The 23982-nt window shown below is 39.8% G+C and overlaps 1 protein-coding gene across 2 annotated transcripts; it reads left to right on the top strand.

Moving 5' to 3' along the window:
* The first annotated feature begins 1798 nt into the window (after positions 1-1798).
* On the top strand, positions 1799-23559 carry LOC103102433 (zinc finger protein 566-like). 2 transcript variants are annotated; one of them, XM_007490646.3, is made up of 5 exons: positions 1799-1918; positions 3257-3379; positions 12892-13018; positions 20705-20800; positions 21708-23559. In XM_007490646.3, the coding sequence occupies exons 2-5, from the start codon at positions 3347-3349 to the stop codon at positions 22910-22912; spliced, it is 1461 nt and encodes a 486-aa protein (XP_007490708.2). In that variant the 5' UTR covers positions 1799-1918; positions 3257-3346; the 3' UTR covers positions 22913-23559. The 2 variants fall into 2 exon arrangements, with proteins under 2 accessions (XP_007490708.2, XP_007490703.2); XM_007490641.3 differs by lacking the exon at positions 1799-1918 and adding an exon at positions 1985-2476.
* Positions 23560-23982: the final 423 nt, after the last annotated feature.

Genomic DNA, 23982 nt, shown 5'->3' with positions numbered 1-23982 from the left:
ATCAACTGTTTATCACTTCACTATTATCAGCAATGCCAGGTGTGAGATTTAAAATGGTTGAGGTCTTAAACTGTAGTGAGTTAAAATGGTGGAAGATATAAATTGTGATAGATATAAGGGAGGGTGAGTAAATTTGACCGCAGAAAATATGTTTCACTATGGTGTCTTGGTTTTAAATCAAATATAAGGTGGTCACCAGGGAAATATTCCCAATTATACAAATACCCAAGTCAACTGGGTTTTATAGAGATTTTTAATTAATAATATAATGAAGAATTAGAGAAAGAGTAGGAAAGGAATAATTATGAAGGGCCTCAAGCCAATATGGCCTAGACCTGAGTCTTAAGAGAGAGAATCAATCAGTCAGTCTTTTAACACTCACCACAAGGTCTGCCTAAACAAGGATACTAGTGATACCAGGCCAGCTCCATCTCAGCTGACTTCACCAGAGAGCCTTCCAGCCAGAGACTGTTCCAAAGGGCCTCTCTCCAGAGCCTCCAGAGGGACAGAGTTCCCTTAGAGGAGCTCCAGCAAGACCTCCTTAGAGATTGTCCTCCAAGAGCTTCCCTTCTCCAGAGCCTCTCTCAAGAGATTCTTCCCAAGCGATCCTCATCAGAGATCCTCCAAAAGGATTTCTCCAAAAGGATCTCCTCAAGAGATTCTGCTTTTTCTTATATAGGGGTTTTTCTCCCATGTCACCTCCCCTAAGTCCCTACATCTACCAATCACTGTAGACGTTTTCCAAAGGACTGCCCATCTGAATTCCTGCTAAGTCAACCAATCTCCTCAGTAAGTCTGAAGGAGAGAAAACACAGCTGAGTCAACTAATCTCATCAAGAGAGAACTTGCCTGACCCTTTTAGGTACCTAGCATCCCATTGTATCAATTCTAAAAACAGGCCTGGCTCAAAGAACTCCTTGCCTTATTATAAGCATGGGTCCAAGTACTTTCTTTGTTTAGCAAGGAGTTTTCTGCCCTAAAGCAGTCTTAAGTACCGTTGGAGTAGAGGTCCTCCCATTTCTGATCCTGGAGAGTTCTCACATCAAAATGGGGAATGTTTCTTAGTAGGGAATTTGAGGATTCCTCAGTGTGGAGTAAAATGTTTAACATTCATAAATCTGTGAAATTTTAAGGTTTACACAGGACCCAGGATCATTCCAAAAGACTCGTAATGAAAAGGGCCATCCGGTGCTATGGAAGGAACTGACAAAGTCTGAACACAGATTGAAGCACGCCATTCTCCACTTTCTCTGTCCACCAAGTTTCCTCCAGTGTAAGGAATGTTTGTCTTTTCCACAACATGATGACCATGGAAATGTGTAGTAATAATAACACATATCTAACCGTTATCCTATTTCCTTCTGTCTTGGGAAAAGGAGAAGGCTAGGAATGAGGAGGAAAACACAGAACACAAAATGTGAGAACAGGGGGCAGCTGGGTAGCTCAGTGGATTGAGAGCCAGTCCAAGAGACCAGAGGTCCTAGGTTCAAATCTGCCCTCAGACACTTCCCAGCTGTGTGACCCTGGGCAAGTCACTTGACCCCCATTGCCTAGCCCTTACCACTCTTCTGCCTTGGAGCCAATACACAGTGATGACTCCAAGACGGAAGGTAAGGGTTTAAAAAAAAAATGTGAGAACAGGATCATTATTATCTCCTTCACTTTGTCTATTTCTCTCCCTCCCGTGTACCCTCCATCCTGTGATGATGTAATCTAGGCCGAGGCTACACCCGCCCCTCACTTCCTGTATAGCTCCTCCCCCACAGTAGCCCTAAACCCAGGAGGACGGGCAAAAGACTCCATTTCCCAGAAGGCCTGTACAGTGACTCATGTAAACCACGGCCCGCCCCCATGGAAGACTACTTCCCAGAATGCCTAGATGCTGAGGCTACACAAGCCTTGCAAGTGTCAGCTAAGGGTAAGTACGTACTTGTTTCTGGGACTTTTGGTAGGTGAGAGGGGAAGGGGAGGTAGTAAATGGGCCAGGGCTGGCAGGTATGGGAGGTCCTGCGCTCCGTGCTCTGAGAGTTGAGACTTTTTCCTCCTAAACTCCTAAGGAAGGGAAGACCCGAGTGGAGCCGTTCCCTCTCGGTGAAACTTGCCGGTTGGGGAAATCATGTGCGCATGCGCAAGCAGGGACCGAGCTGCCGGAATGGTGTGCCTGGGTAAAAAGTGTGTGGTTGGGGGAGGGGAAAGGCCGTAAGTGTATGTGTGTGTCATGGTGTGTGTATCCATGGCGGGGATCCTAGCACCACCCCGTAAGGCCGTGTAGAGCTTCGCTCCATTGATCTATCAGTCCTTGAATCAATAGACACTTATTGGGCGCCTGCCGAGTGCCGGGCTCTGGCCTGAGGCAGTTTCGACAGTAAAGAAGCAGGGGGGCGGGGGGGATTGGCAGAGGAGAAGGCTGCAGGCTTCTGAGCCCGGAGGCCCGGGCAGGACTCCATTTCCCAGAATGCCGAGCGTCTGACGTCACGTAAGTCTAGGTCCCCATTGGAATTTCTTGTGGGCAGTCTCGGGACCTGGAAGGATCTCAGTGGTACCTTTTGCATATTTTCTGGGAAAGTGTGTCAGTGCGCAGTGAAAATTTTCTGTACCGGAACTCCTTCCTGAATTTTCAACTTAGGAGGGAGGGTGTGTGTGTGTGTGTCCATGTGCAAAAGAGGGGCGCCCCGGGCCCAGTAAGTGTCCCTGGGGGAGGGGCGGTCTCTGTCTGTCCCTCCCTTTAAAGTACCGGCGAAAAGACTAAAAGATTAACGCGGAAGTGCCGCACTTGGGCCGAGGTGGCTTTGTCTGGGCCCTGAGCCCAGGAGAAGGGAATGCAGTGACAGACAGGATCGGGGGAGGGGCTGGTCCGGGCCTTCCCCGGGGGGTGGGGGGATGTCCAAGTCAGAACAGGCCAAGGGGAGAAGCAGCCGCCTGGTCGGTGGATGGGGGGTGCCCGAGCTCATATGCCATGGGAGGAGCCCTGATCTCGGGCACTGAAGCAATGCCAGGATGCTCTTCCAGCCCCCACCTGATGCCCATCTCCCCTCCAGCGGTCCCCTTCCCTAATGACTACCCCTCCCCCCAGCAGGCTCCCTCCATCCACCCAGTGCAGTTTCTGAATGGAATGAAAGCAAAGATGGGGGGGGGGGGAGGGCTTCTTCCTGGCCAGTCCGAGGCCCTCTCCCAGCCTGAGGCTTCCTGTTCCCCCTGAGGCCAGGGAAGGTCCTGGGAGCCCCTCTGAGCCTTCCTCCTCTCTCCTTCCTCCCAGGTGCACACAGAGGAAGTCTCTCCCCTGCTCCGGGCTGCCACCCACTGAAGGACCCCAGGGTGGCCCAGCAGACAGCCCGCAGCCAGAGGAATGGCCCCCGGGACCCCGAGGCCCCCCTCCCAGGTGAGTGCAGCCCCTCCCCCAGCCAGGCTGGAATCCAGCAGAACTCAGAGCTGGGTCCCTGCCAGGCCTCCAGGGGCGCCCTCACTGCTTGCAGGCAGGGCTGGAAGGTCAGCTGAGAAGGGCTCCAGCCAGGCTCCTGCCTCCAGGCCAGAGGACCAGCCATGGGCTGCTTCCTGGGCCAGGCAGTGGGTCAGCCTCTGCTAGGCCTTTGGGCCTTATTAGACAGTAAGAAGAAGTGGGGAAGTCCATTACGTTCGATTATACCACAGTGTATCAGTCTCTGTGTACAGTGTTCTCCTGATTCTGCTCCTCTCGCTCTGCATCACTTCCTGGAGGTTGTTCCAGTCTCCATGGAATTCCTCCACTTTAGTATTCCTTTTAGCACAATAGTATTCCATCACCATCAGATACCATAATTTGTTCAGCCATTCCCTAATAGGAGGGTCTCCCCTCATTTGCCAATTTTTTTCCACCGTAAAGAGCCCAGCTATAAATATTTTGGTACAAGTCTTTTTCCCTATCATCTCTTTGTGGTACAAACCCAGTAGTGCTATGGCTAGATCAAAGGGTAGACAGCCTTTTAGTGCCTTTTGGGCATAGTTCCAAATTGCCATTCAGAATAGTTGAATCAATTCACAACTCCACTAGTAATGCATTAGTCCCAGTTTTTCCATGTCCTCTCTAACATTCATTACTTTGTTTTGCTGTGATTTTACCCAATCTGCTAGGTGTGAGGTGGTATCTCAGAGTTGTTATGATTTGCATTTCTCTGATTATTAGAGATTTAGAACACTTTTTCACGTACTTATTATGTTTTGATTTCTTTATCTGAAAATTGCCTATTCATGTCCCTTGCCCATTTACCAAATTGGGGAATGGCTTGATTTTTTTTGTGCAATTAATTTATTTTTTATAAATTTGAGTAATTAGACCTTTGTCAGAGGTTTTTGTTATGAAGATTTTTTCCCCAATTTGTTGTTTCCTTTCTCATTTTGGTTGCATTGGTTTTGTTTGTATAACAAATTATAATTTAATATAATCAAAATTATTTTTTAAATTTTTTTCTAACACTTGCTTAATTTTAAAATCTTTCATTTCCCAAAGATGTGACAAATATAGTATTCTGTGTTCACCTAATTTACTTATAGTTTCCTTCTTTACATTCAAGTCATTCATCCATTCTGAGTTTATCTTGGTGTAGAGTGTGAGGTGTTGATCCAAACCCAATCTCTCCCATACTGTCCTCCAATTTCCCCAGCAGTTTTTGTCAAACAATGGGTTTTTGCCCTGAAAACTGGGATCTTTGGGTTTATCATAGACTGTCTTCCTGAGGTCATTTACCCTAAGTCTATTCCAGTGATCCTCCTTTCTGTCTCTTAGCCAGTACCAGATTGTTTTGATGACTACTGCTTTGTAGCACAGTTTGAGATCTGGTACTACCACCTTCCTTCACATTTTTTTCATTATTTCCCTTGATATCCTTGATCTTTTGTTCTTCCAAATGAACGTTGTTATGGTTTTTTCCAATTAATTAAAAAGTTTCTTGGTTGTTGGATGACTATGGCACTAAATAAGTAAGTTTGGTAGGATTGTCATTTTTATTATGTTAGCTTATCCTACCCATGAGCAATTAATATTTTTCCAGTTTTTAGATCTAGTTTTAATTATCTTGAAAGTGTTTTGTAGTTGTGTTCATATAGTTCCTGTGTTTGTATTAGCAGATAAATTCCTAAGTAGTTTATATTGTCTAGGGTGATTTTTAAATGAGATTGCTCTTTCTAATTCTTGCTGCTGAGATGTATTGGAAATATATATAATGTCTTAAAATGTGGGTTTATTTTGTATCCTGCAACTTTGCTAAAGTTGTTGATTATTTCCACTAGCTTTTTTGTTGATTCTCTGGGGGTTCTTTAAGTAGACCATTACATCATCTGCAAAGAGTGATAGCTAATACCTTCAATTTCTTTTTCTTCTCTAATTGCTACTGCTAGTGTTTCTAGTACCATGTTAAATAATAAAGGTGATAATGGGCATCCTTAGCCCAACTCCTTCTGCAGGGTCTTCAGCTTGCCCAGATGAGGACACAGACCTGAGTTTTTATTCCTCCCACAGAAGTCTTAGATATCATTAATTGCTTTAATATTCTGATACCCCAGACTCCATCTCTTCCAGTACTAATTCCCATGTTCTGTAAAAGTTAAAATTAAATCTCAGTAATAATATTATATTTTAAGAGATTTATTAATGATCATTAGAACTCAAGGAATAAAGAAGATACAAAATAAAGACCATGTGCCCATGGCTGGTTAGCCACTTTTTAGTCAACACTCACCACCATCAATGCTGATTCTACATCAGAGAGGGAGCCTCCAAAGCCCACTCCCTTTATCCTCTGTCTACAGGAAGTACATAATTACAGGAAGTCAGTGGGCTCTTGGGATATGTAGTTCTTTTTTAGGGTAACAGATTTTTAATCATACAATTTTACTATTGTAGTGGATGTCTGCTGCAGTTAGTGTCCTACCTGGGCCTCACTCTCCCTAAAATGGTCCTCACAGTGACTTCTCTAAAGGATCCTACCTGATTATGTGGTTCATGATCAGTGATATGGAGGCCATAGACGATTCCCCCTTGGCCAGCCTATTGGAAAGACCTTCAGAGGAGCCTTGATGAGAATTTCTTTACCTAGAGGGCTGTCTTTATGAAATAGGTGCAATCCAGGACAGGCATTCTCTTACCAGGATACAGAATACAGATACACAACCAATATTATTGTCTGATTATGTTACTTTGAAACTAAATCCACCTTCTCTTCTATCAGTGGTGTGTTTTGATTCATGGCTCCATATCATGATTGAGCTGCCTTTGACTGATGCTCAAGTGTTTTGTAGAGAGTCTTCACTTTCTTTTTTAATTTTTTTCAACCTTTTTAAAGAATTGAAATTATCTTTAGGGCCTCATTTATCAATAACAGGTCCCACAGGCTCTAGAACCAAAGGACATTCCTAACTGCACATTTTTTTTTATTATTGGGAGTCATAGGGTATTCCTTATATGTATTATATATTAAGGAATATTGCTTTGAAGAATTCCTTTCTAAAAGAACATTCTCCATCTTGTACCAATAAATGCTAAAATGTTAAACATATTATTATTGGTCTCCCTCCTGTTAATTAAAATAATACTTGACCTATGTTTTTACATTTTAAATTAGTTTTCTAAATGGAATCATCCCTTAGTAAAATACTCAGGCTGTTGATAAGATGTGATAGGGTCATCATGTTAGGGAACAATCAAGCCCTTTTTATCAACACAGGGAGGGACAAGTTGTTTTGAGATCAACAGGCAATTAACTTTAGCCTGTAAACCAGATGAAAGACAATCTTGAATTACTAAGTGCTGAATTAAATTCCTTAATTCAACAGTCTGTAATATTAGAAATGTATTACCATCTTTATAGATGGAAGAGGAAGTTAAACACTAATACAAGTTCATTTCCTCATTTATAATACTGACATTGAAAAAGGAGAAAGTTTAAATCTGTAAATTTAAGATGTAACATCTATAAATTAGTTTGGGATACGATCAAAATATATACTTTTACAATAAGAATGTGATTTCATTGGTCGAATGTAAAAATCAGTTTAACTGATACAAACAGCATTTTTCAGGGATTTTATTTAACCATAAGAACTTATCACAGTTTTGTTGATTTGTACTATGGTCTCAATTAATGTCTGACATCCATTGGATAAAACATGGTGTTTAAATGTTGCAGGTTTTTTAAAAGCCTGTAACCTTTTGGGTTATTGATTAGGAATTATATTGATACCTTGGTTGGCGTACAGATGTTTCAAATGATGGGGGATACAAGGAATATTGGATCTAATAGGAAAGTTATAAGACACATGCAGTTTAGTAAGGGATCTTAATAAAAATTCCAAGGAGAGAATGAACTGTTTGGAGAATCATTTTAAGTATGTAGATATGAGAGGAATGAAAAAAATTATTTAGCCTATTTCTGTTTATGAGTAAATAGCAGTTGAATGTAAAAGGTGTGAATGTTTTACTGCTAATAAGATCGAACAATTCTTGTGTTTTGAATCAATGAAGACCATCAATATTTTATCTTTAAGGTTAGTTTCAAATTAGGTAGGTCAATTTATGTCCAGTGAATCCACGAGTTATAATAAGTTGTACAAAAAAAATTTAGAAGCAGAACCTTTCAAAAAGAATTGTTCAACAAGTATAATTTTATACTTAGTATTTACCAAACATGTGATCGTGACATGACATGACATTATTGAAACTTATAATAACAGCAATACACACAGCATCTGTATTTCGAAAAAATCTGATGGACAATTTGCAAATATAGAATCCTGATTTCATATTTAGAGTCTGGAAATTTATTAAGATTTATTAAGATGTTACTTCAAAAGAACAAATACACAGTCTAATTTTTAAATGAACATTATTTAGACGTTGAGAAATTAAACATTTCTATCCTAGCCATCTGATTAGTTGTAATTTAGTTTTATATATTTTCCTTGTTTCTAGTCTTTTTTAATGTGTCCAATAGATATTCTTATTACTGTTGTTATTAATTTTTATGTTTTGGCTAATGAGACCAAACAGATGCTAATGAAGACTAATGAATAAGACAGATATATTAAATCATGTTGGTTCCAAACATAAATGCAGAGTATTCCCTTCATTTACTCTTATTTGTTCAGTTATCATTACTACTGCTACTACTTTCTCCCATTATTACTGTCTCCAAGTTCCTCTTAAGGGCATACAGAACAAAGATAGTGTAAATCTTGAAATTTCTCAGACTTGTGAATGTTAAAAATTTCCACATTGAGGAATCCTCCATTGGAACAAATTCCCTACTGGGAAACATTCCCCATTTTGATGTGAGAACTCGCCAGGATCAGAAATGGGAGGACCTCTACTCCACCCGTACTTAAGACTGCTTTAGGGGAAAAAATTCCTTGCTATGGGAGGACCTCTACTCCACCCATACTTAAGACTGCTTTAGGGGAGAAAACTCCTTGCTAAACAATGAAAGTACTTGGACCCATGCTTATAATAAGGCAAGGAGTTCTTTGAGCCAGGCCTGTTTTTTAGAATTGATACAATGAGATGCTAGGTACCTAAAAGGGTCAGGCAATTTTTCTCTTAATGAGATTAGTTGACTCAGCAGCATTTTTTCTGGTTCAGACTTACTGAGGAGATTACTCGACTTAGCAGGAATTCAGATAGGCTGTCCTTTAGGAAACGTCTACAGTGATTGGTAGATGTAAGGACTTAGGGGAGGTGACATAGGAGAAAAACCCCTATATAAGAAAAAGCAGAATCTCTTGAGAAGAAAATCCTTTTGGAGGATCTCTGATGAGGATCGCTTGGGAAGAATCTCTTGAGAGAGGCTCTGGAGAAGGGAAGCTTTTGGAGGACAATCTCTAAGGAGGTCTCACTGGAGCTCCTCTGAGGGGACTCTGTCCCTCTGGAGGCTCTGGAGAGAGGCCCTTTGAAACAGTCTCTGGCTGGAAGGCTCTTTAAGGAGGACTCTGGCTGGAACTCTCTCTGGTGAAGTCAACTGAGATGGAGCTGGCCTGGTGTCACTAGAATCCTTGCTTAGACAGACCTTGTGGTGAGTGTTAAAAGACTGACTGACTGATCTCTCTCTCTTAAGACTCAGGTCTAGGCCATGTTGGCTTAAGGCCCTTCATATTTATTTCCTTTTTCTCTCTTTCTCTCTTTTCTTTAATTCCACATTTGTATTAATTAAAATCTCTATAAAACCCAGTTGACTTGGGTATTTGAATAATTGGGAATATTTCCCTGGTGACCACCTTATATTTGATTTAAAAACCAAGACACTGTAGTGAAACATATTTTCTGCGGTCAAATTTATTCATCCTATCTTATATCTATCACAATTTATATCTTCCACCATTTTAACTCACTACAGTTTACATCATCACTCTTTTAACTGTTACAGTTTAAGGCCTTCAACCATTTTAAATCTAACAGTAGGAACCTTTAACAAAAGCAGGTTCTTTTGAACAAAATCACTGAAGTTGATCTGGTGCAATTTTATATCATTTCTTTCTTTTGAGGGGGGGTAACTATTTACAGGACTACTTCTTTAGCTTAGTGTTAAAAACTGAATATTGATTCTGTCTTTTGGGCTGTAGAAGAACTTGAGAAAGATAATGGAGTTTGTGGTTTTAGCTCATGTGGGAGGACATTTCAAAGTCTGCCCCAGATTTTAACTTTTACTCCTGGCTTAATCTCTTTAAAGTGAAGTATTTGAACAAAACAGTTGTTTCATGTCATAAGAAATTTATTACAAGCTTCACAGCTCAGTAGCAGAGATTCTTCCAAGGTTTCTTTCCTGTTCTTTAAGATACTTTTTTAGAAATTTATATACAACATATTTCTAACAGTACTGGATCATAAAGCTTGCTTATCCATTTTAAAAATTTGAAAGTATAAATATATTTATGTAACCCATGTTTAAGATAATGTGACTAATTTCTATTTTACCAAAATCTTAAGTCCTTAATTGAGTTTTTTTCTTGAGAAAGGACAATCCCTTGGAATAGCTAGTTTACTTAAGAATATTATGAATTTTATGGACTTCTTTTGAGGTATTGAGGCAATTTGTATCAAATGAACAACTTTAATCATCCCTCAAAGGCAAATGATTTCTAGAACTCATAAAAAACAAACACTTCACACACTTGGATAAGGTCTCGCAGAAATTTTCTCCTCTGAGAAGGAATAGAAAGAACTTGGGCATAGACAGAGACTACCCAGCTCTAGTAGGGGCACAAAACCAGCCCTGTGGGCCTCTCTCTGTCACTGTGCACTTGGCTCACTAGAAATTATAAAGAAAAGGAGAGGAACCACACTACACCCTGACAAGACCAGACTTCACACAAAATAGCCCACGAGAAACATCACCCTCCTGAGATGGGGCACAGCTCAGCTCAACGTGGGTCTTTAATGGGGAGTCAGAAAACAAAGAGCCCTAAAAGAAAAGCTGTTGAGCATCTCCAGAACTTCTTCCTGAGGGAGCTCAGAATCCTGAATCCTTCCCTTAATCTCCTCACATTGGCAAACTATAAAGAAATGTCCCGGCCATAATTCTGAGCTGAAGATCCAAACCTAATTGTGGTCAATGACAGCTGGAGATGTCACCCCACCCAGCAAAGGTCCCATAGAGGCGTCCAGCACTGTGTTCTGTGGGTTTCTGACAGATAAGCAGCAGGTCATTAGCAAGGCAGAAGGTACGGAGGATGTTAAGGAACACGCAGTGTGGTCTAACTCTGAAAAATTGTCGTTTCAGTTACTCATCTAAAGGATTTTAGTTGATCCCTTGTTTCAAGATTGATAATATACAAGGCCATAAAACAATTTTCCTTTCAATGTGCATAAGATAAATTGTAGGACGTCAAACAAAAGGTGGGTCAATAAAGGTTTCTTGCAGAAGATGAGATTTCAGTCCAAACCTGAAGGAATCCAGTGCACTGAGGAGGCAGAGACTAGTGTGGACAGTAGTGAAAGCTGGGGAGGAGGGAGAGGACTCCTGGAACAAGGTCAGGAGATGGAGAGTCTCCTGTGAGGAACAAGAAAGAGCCCAGTGTCACTGGAATGAGGGGGAAGAAAGGAGAGTGAAGGGGAAGTTCTCAGAGTGACCAGCCTTGTAGGTGGCTGCCCAAGTACAATATCAAGCCCTGGGGTGGTTTAGATGCCTGGGAAGAGTCTAGGCTGAAGAGAGCTCATTCTGGTGGCAGTGGCATTGTGGATAATAGAGGGCAGGGCTCAGGGTAGAGAGACAGGCAGAGTCCTGAGGTCCAGGCTTTGGGTGCTACTGCAGGACATCTGTGATCTCAGGATTTCAGAGGTAGGGCAGGTAGGACAGAGAGTACTACCAGGAATAGCTCAGAGTAGAGGAGTTTCAAACAAGAAGCTGTCTGCTCTCCTTGGCCCAGAGGTCTCACTGCATTCTTCCCTTTGAGCCCAGATTTCTCTGCTTTCCTTTCGGCCTGAATTCTTTCTACCACCTGGTTCTAAGTGTATCTGAATGAGGACCTTTTGCTGTCCCTGGTAGTGATGGTGGCTGCTGTTTCCACTGGGCCTCATCCTTCTTCTCTGAACTCTTTGAATGTCCTTTTGCTATATCAAGAGCAATTCTCCCTCCCAGACCTGACTCCAAGGGCTGCTCTCTGCCCCTGCTACTGTTGTAGGAGACTGAGTTTTTGTTGTATGAGAGGGAATGCTGGTTCTGGCCCAAAGAACTGTATCAGACATGTTCCTCCCAAGACAGGATGGTGTCAATTGAAGCATATTCCATATATTGTCACCATGGGGATGGACAAAGCCCTTTCAGACCTGAATGGGTGTAGAAGACTGTGGAGTGGCCCTTATAAAGTTTCTGGTTTCTAGATTGTATTGAGGATCTGGGGAATTGTGTCTTCTTTTTCTTGGAAACTTCTCAGCCTTTCCTCAGACTGTTCTTCCCCTGAGTGTCCCAGGGGCATTCCAGGCTGAACAATAGGGAATGGATAGTTTGATAGGTATGGCACTGAATAAGTAAATTAATTTAGGTAGGATTGTGATTTTTATTAAATTAGCTCATCCTACCCATTTTTCTTTTAGATTTTGGAGAATGTCAACTGAGCACATTAAATGACCAGTCAATTAATAATTATTTAAAAGAAAGAAATTGTTCATCTTCAGAATTCCTATCATTACAGTGTCAGTATCTTTCTTTTGAATTAGCTTAATCACCAAAATATTATATTTTTAAAAGATGGAACACCCCTTCTGTTCCTCATCATACTTATTCTTCTTTCCATGTCACTAAATGTAAAATGACTGAATATATTCCAGTAATAAATGGCATTTATCATAAAACAAAGACAGAAAGTTTTCACTATGACACATCATACCCACTTGTTCCCCAAATTCTCAATTTAATATGAGAGTACATACACTTTTTCCCTTAGCTAGAATGAGTCTGATCCCGTATAAGGTCTATGTAATCCTCTTTTTAGGCTCTCATCTAGATAAAGAGTATTTCAGACTTTTTAGGAAATTACAGAGAACTCTTTATTCATTGTTTTCTCCTCATTGATCACTGGTAATATTTTCCCTATAGAATATGTAGTAATCACCTCTCTTTCTCCTATGCAGAATCTCATAGTTCACTCAGAGAGCATTTCCCATCTCCCTGATTCCACAGGGAAAAGCATTTGAGAAGATACTTCTCCAAGTTTTACTCTTTATAATATCATTCTCCCTTTAGTCACAAGTGCCTTTGTCAATATTCCATTGGGCTCTGAATGACAGCTCTGCAGTGCTGGCTCTGAAAGGCTTCGAGGTTAGGAGTTTAGGTAAATTCTCTTTTGTGCTTCAGTTTCCTCCAATCAGTGGATCAGGGCTGTCTGTAACAGATGAAAACTGGGCTCTAAATCTTGTGACTTTTGTTGGTTTAGGGGTCAATAGCATTCAAGGATGTGGCTGTGGACTTCACCCAGGAAGAATGGTGCCTATTGGACCATTCTCAGAAAGAGCTGTACCAGAAGGTCATGCTGGAGAATGTGCAGAACCTACTCTCTGTGGGTAAGAACCATTTCCTGTGTTAATTCTAAATCTGTCATTAAGAGAATGTCTTTATTATAATCCATGTGTACAGGATTTTGAATCTTTATGTTTTGAAAAAGCAGAAGTGTTGATCTCTGCCCAGGAGTCTCCTTGTGCCTGCTTTTCATAAATAAAAAGGCTTTGAATTATGCTATAGGTAGGAGGGACTTTCCTTTCTTGTTCTTTTTTTTAAAACCTTTACCTTCTGCCTTAGAATCAATACTAGGTATTGGTTCCAAGGCAGAAGAGTTGTAAGGGCTAGGCAATGGGGGTTAAGTGACTTCCCTGGGGTCATACAGCTGGGAAGTGTGTGAGGTCAGATGTGAACCCAGGACCTCCCATTTCTGGGACTGATTCTCAATCCACTGAGCCACCCAGCTGCCCTCCTTTCTTGTCCTTAAAATTGTTTCTTCCCTGTTTAGGATAACTTGAGGTGAAAACTTAAGCCAAGGTTACAGATTTTTATTCTTGAAGCTAATCTCAGAAGTCATCCAGTCCTGCCTATATTAAGACCTGAATTTTGTGTGCAAATCCTCTTTTTATACCCAGGCAGCTTTTCCTTTAAGATGGTTATTAAAGGTCACTAAATGCCAAATCACCTCATTCCTTTTGGGGCTGGATATGGTCTTTCTTGTCATTAAGTATTCATGGGAGAGGGAAGCCAAGAAGGGGCATAGCAGAATAGAAGTAAAAGCTGGTCCTGTCCTGAGAATGTAAAAACAACTTTAAAATATGCTTTTCAGTGACTTAGAGTCAGAGATAAACATGGGTAAGAGTGAGGTGCTCTCCTGAGGAAAACCACTTGAAAGTTAGGCAGTAAGGGTCTATTTTGAGGGATAAGGCAGCAACTGCATTTAAAACCACAGAGAGAAATGCAGATAATCCACCACCCAACTACTCACCTAGGTTCTGAACCTGGTCACAAACCAAATTTGAGACTCCAGGAACCTTCTGAAGCCTAACTTATAAGCTCCTCTTATGCCAACCCCTTTGAATACAAAGGCTTGGCACAAGGCTCTAGTGAGATCGGGAAGGCACTTGGCTAGTTTAAGCCTATAGTAAAGCCTATAACCCCAGGGCAACATAGCTCTCAGTTCTCTCAGCTCTGCACACCATGAGCAGTCTCTAGGGGTGACTAAATCAGCAACTTTGAGAGGGTTTAGACTACAGGCAATGAAACATAAATGCAACTGAGGGGAGTCACAAGGAAAACCTTAAGTTTAAAAGAATGCACCCTCTACCCTGAGAGAACTGAAAAAGAACTCAAAGTGGAGGGAAAATGTCTGAGTAAATGAACAAACGGCAAAAGAAACATCTACCCATAGAAAATGTGTATAGAGGCAAAGAAGACAAGGGCTCAGACTGAGGTGGGGATTGGGATTCGAAAGCCTCTACATGCAAAACTTCAAATAATGATGGGAATTGGTCTCAAGTGCTGAAAGAATTCAAAAGGGAATTCAATAATCAAATGAGAAGTGGAAGGAAAATGGGGAAAAGAAGTGAAATGAATGGAAAAAGAAAATGAATGCTGAAAAAGCAAAATTGTTCAGATGACAAGAAGCAGAAAATCCAATTTTAAAAAAGGACCAGGAAAAGTAAAATGAACCCAGTGGAAAAGGAGAATCAAAAGGTCATGGAAGAAAATGTTTTTAAAAATTAAAAATTAGAATTGGGCATATAGAAGCCAAATACTCAAGAAACAAAATAATATCAAAAGAATTTTTAAAAATACAAGAAAATACAAATTATCTCACTGAAAACCAATTGATTTGGAAAATAGATCCAGGAAAGACAATCAACAGTTTATTCGACTATATTTTTAAAAGCCTAGATGTTATTATAAGAAATTATCAAAGAAAACTGCCTTGATTTTCTTTGAATCCTAGGTTAAAAGAGAAATTTAAAGAATCCACAGATCACCTCCTGCAATAAATCCCCAAATGAAAACTCCCAAGAGTATTATAGCCAAATTGAAGAAATCTCATGCTAAGGAGAAAGTACCGCACTAAGGTATAAAGAAACAATTTGGGGGGCAGTTGGCTGGCTTGGTGCATTGTGAGGCAGGCCTAGAGATGGGAGGTACTAGGTTCAAATCTGGCCTCAGATACTACCTAGATGTATTATCCTGGGCAAGTCACTTAACCTACCCATTGCCTATCCCTTACCATTCTTGTGCCTTGGAGCCTATACACAGTATTGACTCCAAGATAGAAGGTAAGGGTTTAAATTAAAAAAAAAGAAAAGAAAAGAAACGATTTAGATATCATGGAGACAAAAGTACTTGTATATTGTGAGTCCTTCCAGGTGAAAGCAAAAATATGCCTGGAGTTCTCATGTATAGGTATGGAAAAGAAAGCTGAACACAAGTCTACTACTGGAAAGTATGTAGCTGTGCTAGGAATAGAGGAAATAATAGTATTTATGGTAGAAACTATGGAGTGTCTCTTTATAACGTGATTATTCACTGCCCTCAGATCCTGTATGAATCTATAGAGGTGCTTGCCATCAAGCCCTCTTTACGTTTTTTTAACTGGCAGGATGGGCGTGTTGTATTCAGATTTGCAAGGGATTATTATTCCCTGTTCTATTAATGAGTTAATAACTGGTGTAATACCCTCAATTGCCTCTTTGAGAGGGGATACTGAGGGATGGAAGGAGGTGGGCTAGATTTAGTTTTTATCTGCACAGGAACAGCAGATTTAATTAAGCCTACATCGGAAGAAGATGTGGCCCAAAGAGACTCCGGTATATCCTTAGGTATTTCAAAAGTGGAAGGCTCTTTTGCCTCTTGGTTTTCCGAGAGAAGTACAAGGAGTAAATTTAAAGATTCCTCTGGTACTTCCAATAATAAAGAACCATGTGGTGAACAAGTTATTGTGGCTCTGAGTTTGCATAGAAGGTCTCTCCCCAGTAAATTTAAAGGGGAGTCAGGCATCAAAAGAAAGGAATGTTGTACCTCTAGGGGTCCTACAGACACCATTCTAGGGGCAAGTTTTTCAACTCTTTGGGGTATTCCTGATACCCCCACTACACTTTGTGAATCAACGGAATAACAATTTAAATCTGGTACATTCTTCAATATAGACCTGGTAGCTCCAGTGTCTAATAGACAATCATAATAAATGTTACCCACCTTTAAGGTAACATGGGGTTCATTAGTATGGGGAGGGCAGTGGATAGGGACAACGGGTAGTAGGACATCAGGGTCTGGAAAATCAAAGGTTGTATCCTCTGATTCCTGTGCCCTAGGCCCCCCCCTCCCCCCGACGCCATCATTGTGTTTGGGATATTCCTTGGGCACCCCCCTGAAGGGCACCTCGACTATTTTTTGGACAAGCTCCATTTCTTATATTTTGTTGTTGGGTATTATCATTTTCTTCATTTGGAGCATTGTCATTATTTTCCCAGCTCCTATTTCTATAATTCTGGTTTCTAAAGTTCTTATTTCTATATTCATTATAGTTATTTCCATAGTCATCGTTATAATTTCTAAAATTTCTAGAATTCTGGTTTCTATGACCATTATCATCATTATAGTTGTTCTGGTTTCTATGACCATTATCATCATTTCTATAGTTATTATTTCTAAAGCTATTATTAAACTGCGTATTCCTTCCAATCATCTTAAGAAAGGTTCTACATTCCATCATTTTGTGGCCCTTCTTCTCACAGAAGTGGCAAGTTACTGATTTATTTGTGAATTCCCGCAAAGGGGCTATAGTTTCTCCCTTATTTTTCAATTGTCTCTTTAAAATTTCAATTTCTTTCTTTAAATCTTCCACTGATGTATCGTCTTCCTTGGGTCTTTTTACATGACCTTTATAAACATAGGTTGTTACTCTCCTTAGTTCATCGAGGTCCATAGAGTCCCAATTAGGACAGCTAGTTCTAAAGTAGTCTTTTACCACTGAACAACAGTTCTTAACAAATTGCCTACGTATTTGTCTGATGTCTCTTTCTCTGGATAAATCAAGGTCCATATATGTATTCCCTACGTCAATAAGTCTGTCCATAAACTGGGAGGGTGTTTCATCAATATGTTGTTGGGTTTTTTCAAATTTTGACCATTTTTCAGGTCTATCAGAGCAAGCTCTCATGGCTGTCAATAATGCTTCTCTGGCCTGGTTTAGTTTTGTGTAATCTAGTTCAACATTGGGGTTCCAATGTGGATCTTCAGTTGGCCAATAACTTCCTTTTTTTACCTCGTTTTTGATTAGCCAGAGAGACGATATTATTTTTTTATCTTTTTGTTAAAAATGTTTCTAATAAATTCTCAACATCCAACCAAGTGGGGTCAAAAGTTCTGAATATGTTCTTTAATTTTTTTTATAATTAATATTGGTTCGTCCTCAAATGATGGCATATCTTCCTTCAATTTTTTTAAATCCTCAGGGGTAAAAGGTGTATGATGTCTTACAGATACCAAGTTTCCATTCTTATTAAAAGTGGGTACTTCCCTTAAAGGAAATAAGCTATCTGAATTATTTGGTACTCCTGTTTCTAGGTTTCTTGCTCCATTTTCAATTGGGTAAGTCTGAGAAATAGAAGAGTTGGGCACATTAAAAGGGTTTGTTGTCCCATGGTGCCAGAAAATTCAGAGGTAGGGTGTGAATTTATGTTGGAATGTGAACTTAAAGTGGATTGTGTAGGATGAGAAGGAGGAGCCAAGGAAGAAGTGTGAAAGGATACAGAGGTGTTTGGATTGGTTCTGATAATGTTCTTAATTCTCTTTTAATGCTTCTCATAAAAGCTACAATCTCTCCCTGACTTTCCTCTATAAGCTCAAGCCGAGTATTTAGTTCTGCATATTGTTGAATATTAGAGGGAGCAATTGGTTGGTTTGACTGAGAATTGAGTTCTTCAAGAAAATACAATATTAAAATTACAACAATCAAAAACTCAGGGGAAAGTAGTATATTGATTAGATTTTGCCATAAGTTTCATGGGATGAGCTCTTTCAGAGAGACAAGGAATTCTGTATTTTTAAGATTGGTCATGGGGCTGATGAGCCAGCTGTTAAGTAAGCTGCAGACCAATGCTTGTACTAAGAAAAGAACAAAGTATTTACTGAAACTCCAGTTCTTAGCTAAGTTCTGAACTGTCTGTGACTCCATATTTCTAAAGTAAACACGTGGGGAGAAAGACAAGGACAGAACTTTCCCCAGGTTTGTCTTAATTTTAATTTAGGCAGTTGTTCCCTAAAGGAAAGGATTTAGAAAAAGTTCTCCTAGCCAGGACTTTAGGGCCCTGTTGCTAAGATCTAAAACAGCTTAATTTAAGGAGAATCAAAAGGGTTTTTTACTCACCCATTCTTGCAGCTGTAATTTTGAAGTCAAGTTAAAACAGAAAACAAAACTGACTGATAGGCAAGTAATAAAGCAAAGAGATAAAGGAAAGAGATTTCACAGAAGTCTTTTGAGGGTTTTTTCACCAACTTCGTGATAAGCCATAAACTGTTATAATTAAAATGGTTGATGTTGTAAACTGTAGTGAGTTAAAATGGTGGAAGATATAAATTGTGATAGATATCAGAGTGGGTGAGTAAATTTGACCGCAGAAAATGTTTCACTATAGTGTTTTGGTTTTTAAATAAAATATAAGGTGGTCGCCAGGGAATATATTCCCAAATTATGAATATGCCCAAGTCAACTGGGTTTTATAGAGAATTTAATTAATAATACAATGAGGAATTAAAGAAAGGGAGAAAGAGAGAGAAAAGGAATTAATGAGAAAAGAATAGGTTGGCCCAGGGCAGGCCTGGCCAACCCAGGCCTAAGCCTTAAGAGAGAAACCAGTCGGTTATCACTCACCACAAGATTTGTCTTAAGCAAGGATGTTTGGGGAACAGAGTCTCCCCAGAGGGAGTTCCAGCCAGAGTCAGCCTCCCAAGGGACTTCTTCTCAAGAGATCTTCAAAGGGCCTCCTCCAAAAGGATCTATCTCCAAGGATCCCTTGCTCAAGAGATTCCTTTTCTTATATAGGGTTTTTTTTCCTATGTCACCTCCCCTAAGTTCTTCCATCTACCAATCACTGTAGATGTTTTCTAAAAGACAGCCCATCTGAATTCCAGCTAAGTCAACTAATCCCTTCAGTAAGTCTGAACCAGAGAAAACACAGCTGAGTCGACTAATCCCATCAAGAGAAAACCTGCCCGACCTTTATAGGTACCTAGCATCCCATTGTATCAATTCTAAAAACAGGCATGGCTCAAAGAACTCCCTGCCTCATCATAAGCATGGGTCCAAGTACTTTCATTGTTTAGCAAGGAGTTTTCTCCCCTAAAGCAGTCTTAAGTATGGATGGAGTAGAGGTCCTCCCATTTCTGATCCTGGCAAGTTCTCACAGTCAAAATGGGGAATGTTCCCAGTAGGGAATTGTTCCAATTGAGAATTCCCTGATGGGGAAATTTTTAATATTCAGAAGTCTGAGAAATTTCAAGATTTACACTTGTCCCTGCCCCTCTTCACAGGGGCCAATCATAGTTTTCAAATTGTCTAGCACTGCCCAGGGGGCAGTGTTTGTGGGATTGACACCTTTTGAAGGTTAAGTTCTCATATAAAAAGATTCACAGCTAATGGTGTGAATTTTCTGAATCTCACCGAAAGGTTAAGTTCTCATCAAAAAGATTTACAGCTAAGAGTAAAATTTCTAAATCTTACCTTCTGGAGAGGTGAATGCTGATCAAAAGAAATTCCTGTGTGACTGAGGTATGGGTTCTCATTTCCTGGCTAATTGAGTTGAAAGGGTGTTAATTCTCTTAAGTGGTTTGTGATCTCCTCCACCTAGCTAAAGTAGGGGCACTGTTTTAGTGAGGTGGTTTTGGGGGTGGATGAATTATATTGGACCAGTATCAGGTTGTTAACTGTGGGTGGAAAGCCAACAGAAACTCAAACCAGGACAGAGCCTGGTTTGAGATCAACACACAGACTACTCAGTAACATAGTCTAGCAAAATTTGATTTAATAAGAAAATGATAAAGTGAATAAGGAAAACCCTAATGCTAATCCCACTAACTAAACATCTCCCACCACCACCCACTCCCAGATCTAAATGACTTTAAAGAGATGTTGGACTACTCTAATCATTCTTCATTGGCCTAAATTCCCAGTCCCTATACTTGGCTAATTCTGCATTAACCCTCCTTTGTTAGTATTGAAGGTAATGAATTGTGATGAACTTAGGCCAAGGAAGGTCCCAGATCCAAAAGAACCTAGATCTAGTCTTACAATCACTGCAGACAGGTGGTTTAGGATTTCTTCAAAGTTCTTCAAAGAAATACAGCACACAAGACAACTGGCAGGAAAGGAAATAGGAATAAGCACTGAGGTGTAACAACTTGCCCAGGGGCACCTGCATACCATCTCTTTGAGGTTGGATTAAATTTGCTTTTCTTAATACAAGTTCTGATCTCTTACCCCTTCACTGCCAGCTGCCTTTAATTTCTAGATAATGGAAATTGTGTACAATGTGCCTATCCTTCTATTTCAAGAGTTAAATACAGATGGAATTTTCTGATTGCAAATGATTTCCATGATCTCTGCCCTCCTGCAAATGTGCCAATCATGAATACAATAAAAACCATTCTGTAGTTCTTAATTGCATGTTCCCTTTCCTTTAAAAGGATCATATTTTTTTATTGATCCCTTCTTTCTTTCTGATTCTCAGGGATTCCAGTTTCTAGAGGAAATGTTATCTCCTGTTTTCAGCATGGAAAAGCACCATGGCTACTAGACCAAAAAGACCCAAGGAGCTCCTGTCCAGGTTAGTGAGTTGAAAGCAGATGTATTAGGCTGTTATCCCAAAAGATTTTTTTCTGTTGTGGTGAAGGGAGTGCTAGCTAGACTTGTACTGGCAGACCAATGCTGAAATATGTTGTTCGTTTCCTAAGAAATGGATGATAGACTAAGTATATGGTAGGAGACATAATTTATCGTAGGATGTAAAATTAGATGAATCTTAATTATGTCTTATTGGTATATGATCTATACACCATCTGTAGAGAAATGAAAACTTATATTACATTTTGAAAATTACTGCATGAGAGTTAAAAAGAGCGAAGTTATTTGCCTGTTTAGCATACAAATTTTACCCAGACTAACCATATGATAATGCATCCAAAATGATGAGAACAGAATATCTAGAATATTACCTTAGATTCACAAAATTATACGAATAATGGAGTGGTGACTTTTAGGAAAGATAGAAAGGGCAATGGAGAAAGACTATCCAGTACTGCAGGCAAAGCATGCTCGTGCACAGGGTTTGAGTTTAGTCCAACTGCAAGGAAGTTGTTCAGGTCATTCCTCCATTCTTTCCTAATGACATGAGTTGCAAATTATGAGGAGAATCTTGAACCTTCCTGTGTCACTGGTCCAGTGTTAGATTTCATTGAATTTGTATGTGAAAATCTTTCTAAAATCATCCACCTTGCAGATATGGCCAAATGCTCTATCCAAACAGTAGTTCTACTTGTTCAGTTTGAATAGTCCTTTATTCCTTAGAGAAATAAAATAAAAATCAGTTAACTTTCTGCCATCAGAGGAAAGCACTTATATCCCTGTGTGTGTGTGTGTGTGTGTGTGTGTGTGTGTGTGTGTGTGTGTGTGTGTGTGTGTGTGTGTGTTTATGCTCTTTTCCTTGTTTTTATATCTTTATCTGTTTTCTTCAGAGGCAGAGAGTAATTTTGAAGTGAAGGAGTTGTCCACAAGGTTGAGGCTTATGGATGGATCTGGCCTCCAAGGAAACATGAATGAGGTTTCCCATGACTTCATTTTGAGAGATATTTTTGACTCTACTATCAAGGTAAATCAGAATACAAGGAGTGACAGTGAATTTGATGAAACTGCAGAGAAATTCAACCAACATTCAGCCCTAACTCGATATATGAAACGGAACTCAGGAAATGACTATTGTCAGGATAGTGAATATAGGAAATGCTTTCTTGAAAAAGTAGGGCTTGTTCAGTCACCTGAGACACCTGAAACGCCCATGTATCAAGGTAATGTAGGAGGAATGGCCTTGGGCTGTACTTCCGTCCTCAGTAGACATCCAAAAAGCAAATGTGTTGAGATGGTTTGTGTGAATGATGAAAGTGGGAGATCCTTCAGTGAGAATTCTCAGCTTGCTGCACTTCCTGGAATCCACACTAGAGAGAAACCTTTTGAATGTAAACAGTGTGGGAAGACTTTTACACAGAGGGATTCTCTTGCTAGACATCAGAGAATCCACACTGGAGAGAAACCTTATGAATGTAAACACTGTGGAAAGGCTTTCAAATGGAGGGACTCTCTTACTGCACATCAGAGCATCCATACTGGATTGAAACCTTATCAATGTGAACACTGTGGAAAGGCTTTTACTCAAAGGTATCATCTTTCTACACATCAGAGAATCCACACTGGAGAGAAACCTTATGAATGTAAACACTGTGGAAAGGCTTTCAGATGGAGTTACAATCTTACTGCGCATCAGAGCACTCATACTGGGACAAAACCTTATATATGTAAACAATGTGGCAAGGCTTTCACACATAGTGCCAGTTGTTCTACACATCAGAGAATCCACACTGGAGAAAAACCTTATGAATGTAAACTCTGTGGAAAGGCTTTCACATGGAGTGCCTCTCTTGCTAAGCATCAGATTATCCACACTGGAGAGAAACCTTATGAATGTAAACAATGTGGAAAAGCTTTCAAACAGAAGGACCATCTTACCAGACATCAGAAAATCCACACTGAAGAGAAACCTTATGAATGTAAACAGTTTGGAAATACTTTCACACAGAGGGGCACTCTTGCTGCACCTCAGTGGATCCATACTGGAGAGAAACTTTATTTTATTGGATATGTATTAGATTCTTTGGTAATTGGATAAGCATTTTCAAATTTTTTTTTGATAAATTGGGAATGGGTAAATAAGAGAGAGGAGTTGAGTGAGTTGGATTTCTCTAAGTCAGAGTAGAATCTGAAAGAGAAATGATGGGAAGAGAACTTTCTCAAGGAACCTTGGGATAGTCATTTGAAGCAATGATCACTCTTTTGGCTGTCCTGATCCAGGAAAGTTTTCCAAGGTGCTTGCTCTCAAAGTTGTAGAAGATCTGGCAAATTTTCTTGAAAAACATCCTTGTAGCCAAGGGAAGAATAGTGATATTCCAGTACCTCTGTTTCATCAGTGGTGGCAGGAGAGCAAAGGATGAGTGAAGAATTCAGAAAAGTTCTAACAAGGTGAATTTCATCTGAGCAGCAAGAAGGAAATCTGTCTTTTTCCTTTCTGTTAAGTTCATATTTCAGTTTAAGATAGTTAATTAGTTCTGGGGAATAGATTAGTAAGAGTAGTTTTAAGTAGGCTTGTGAATTCAAGCAAGAAGAAAGTCTAATGAGAGATAGTTGTGGGTTGTTAGCTAGTATTGATTAGATTTAGGGGAATGTATTTCCTCAACTTAACAATTACATTCTCTCCAATTTCCTTTTCCTACCACTGTTCCTATAGAAGTAAATATAAATAAATAATTTTTTATACAAGATTTCTCTCTAGTCAAGTCACTTCAACTACTGGTCTACCCAGCTCTCAGCCACCAACTCCCAATAACTAAATCTGTATATAGTCTATTAACAGGCTATTATATCTGCAATCTAACTGATCTAAACTTGAAATAACCCATAAAATTGTACTTTATTCTCTAGCATGCATTAATTAATATTAGTAATCTTTGGCAACTTCCTATAGAAAATTAGTGAAAGTTTGGTGCCCTTCAGAAAGAAGATACTAATTACTCCTCATGAAGAGAAGAGAAATTCCTCTCTCCAGCAACTTTGTATATATACATGAATATACACCTTCAATTCACTCTTTTCTAATGTGGCCAAAACCTCCCCTTTTAAAAAATTATTGTGGATTAAATTAGATTCTGATTGTGTGAAGGAAATCATGGAGTGGGTTGGGTC

Source organism: Monodelphis domestica, chromosome 3 (assembly GCF_027887165.1).
Source record: "Monodelphis domestica isolate mMonDom1 chromosome 3, mMonDom1.pri, whole genome shotgun sequence".
NCBI lineage: Eukaryota > Metazoa > Chordata > Mammalia > Didelphimorphia > Didelphidae > Monodelphis > Monodelphis domestica.
Note: the sequence above shows the minus strand (reverse complement) of the source record. Positions and strands in the feature narration are given on the sequence as shown.

Excerpts from the sequence above, each read along its gene's own strand:
- LOC103102433 (XM_007490646.3), top strand. The coding sequence starts at position 3,347 with ATGGCCCCCGGGACCCCGAGGCCCCCCTCCCAG. Across the intron at positions 3,380-12,891 it reads CCCCGAGGCCCCCCTCCCAG|GGGTCAATAGCATTCAAGGA; the intron begins GTGAGTGCAGCC and ends TTGTTGGTTTAG. Across the intron at positions 13,019-20,704 it reads GCAGAACCTACTCTCTGTGG|GGATTCCAGTTTCTAGAGGA; the intron begins GTAAGAACCATT and ends TCTGATTCTCAG.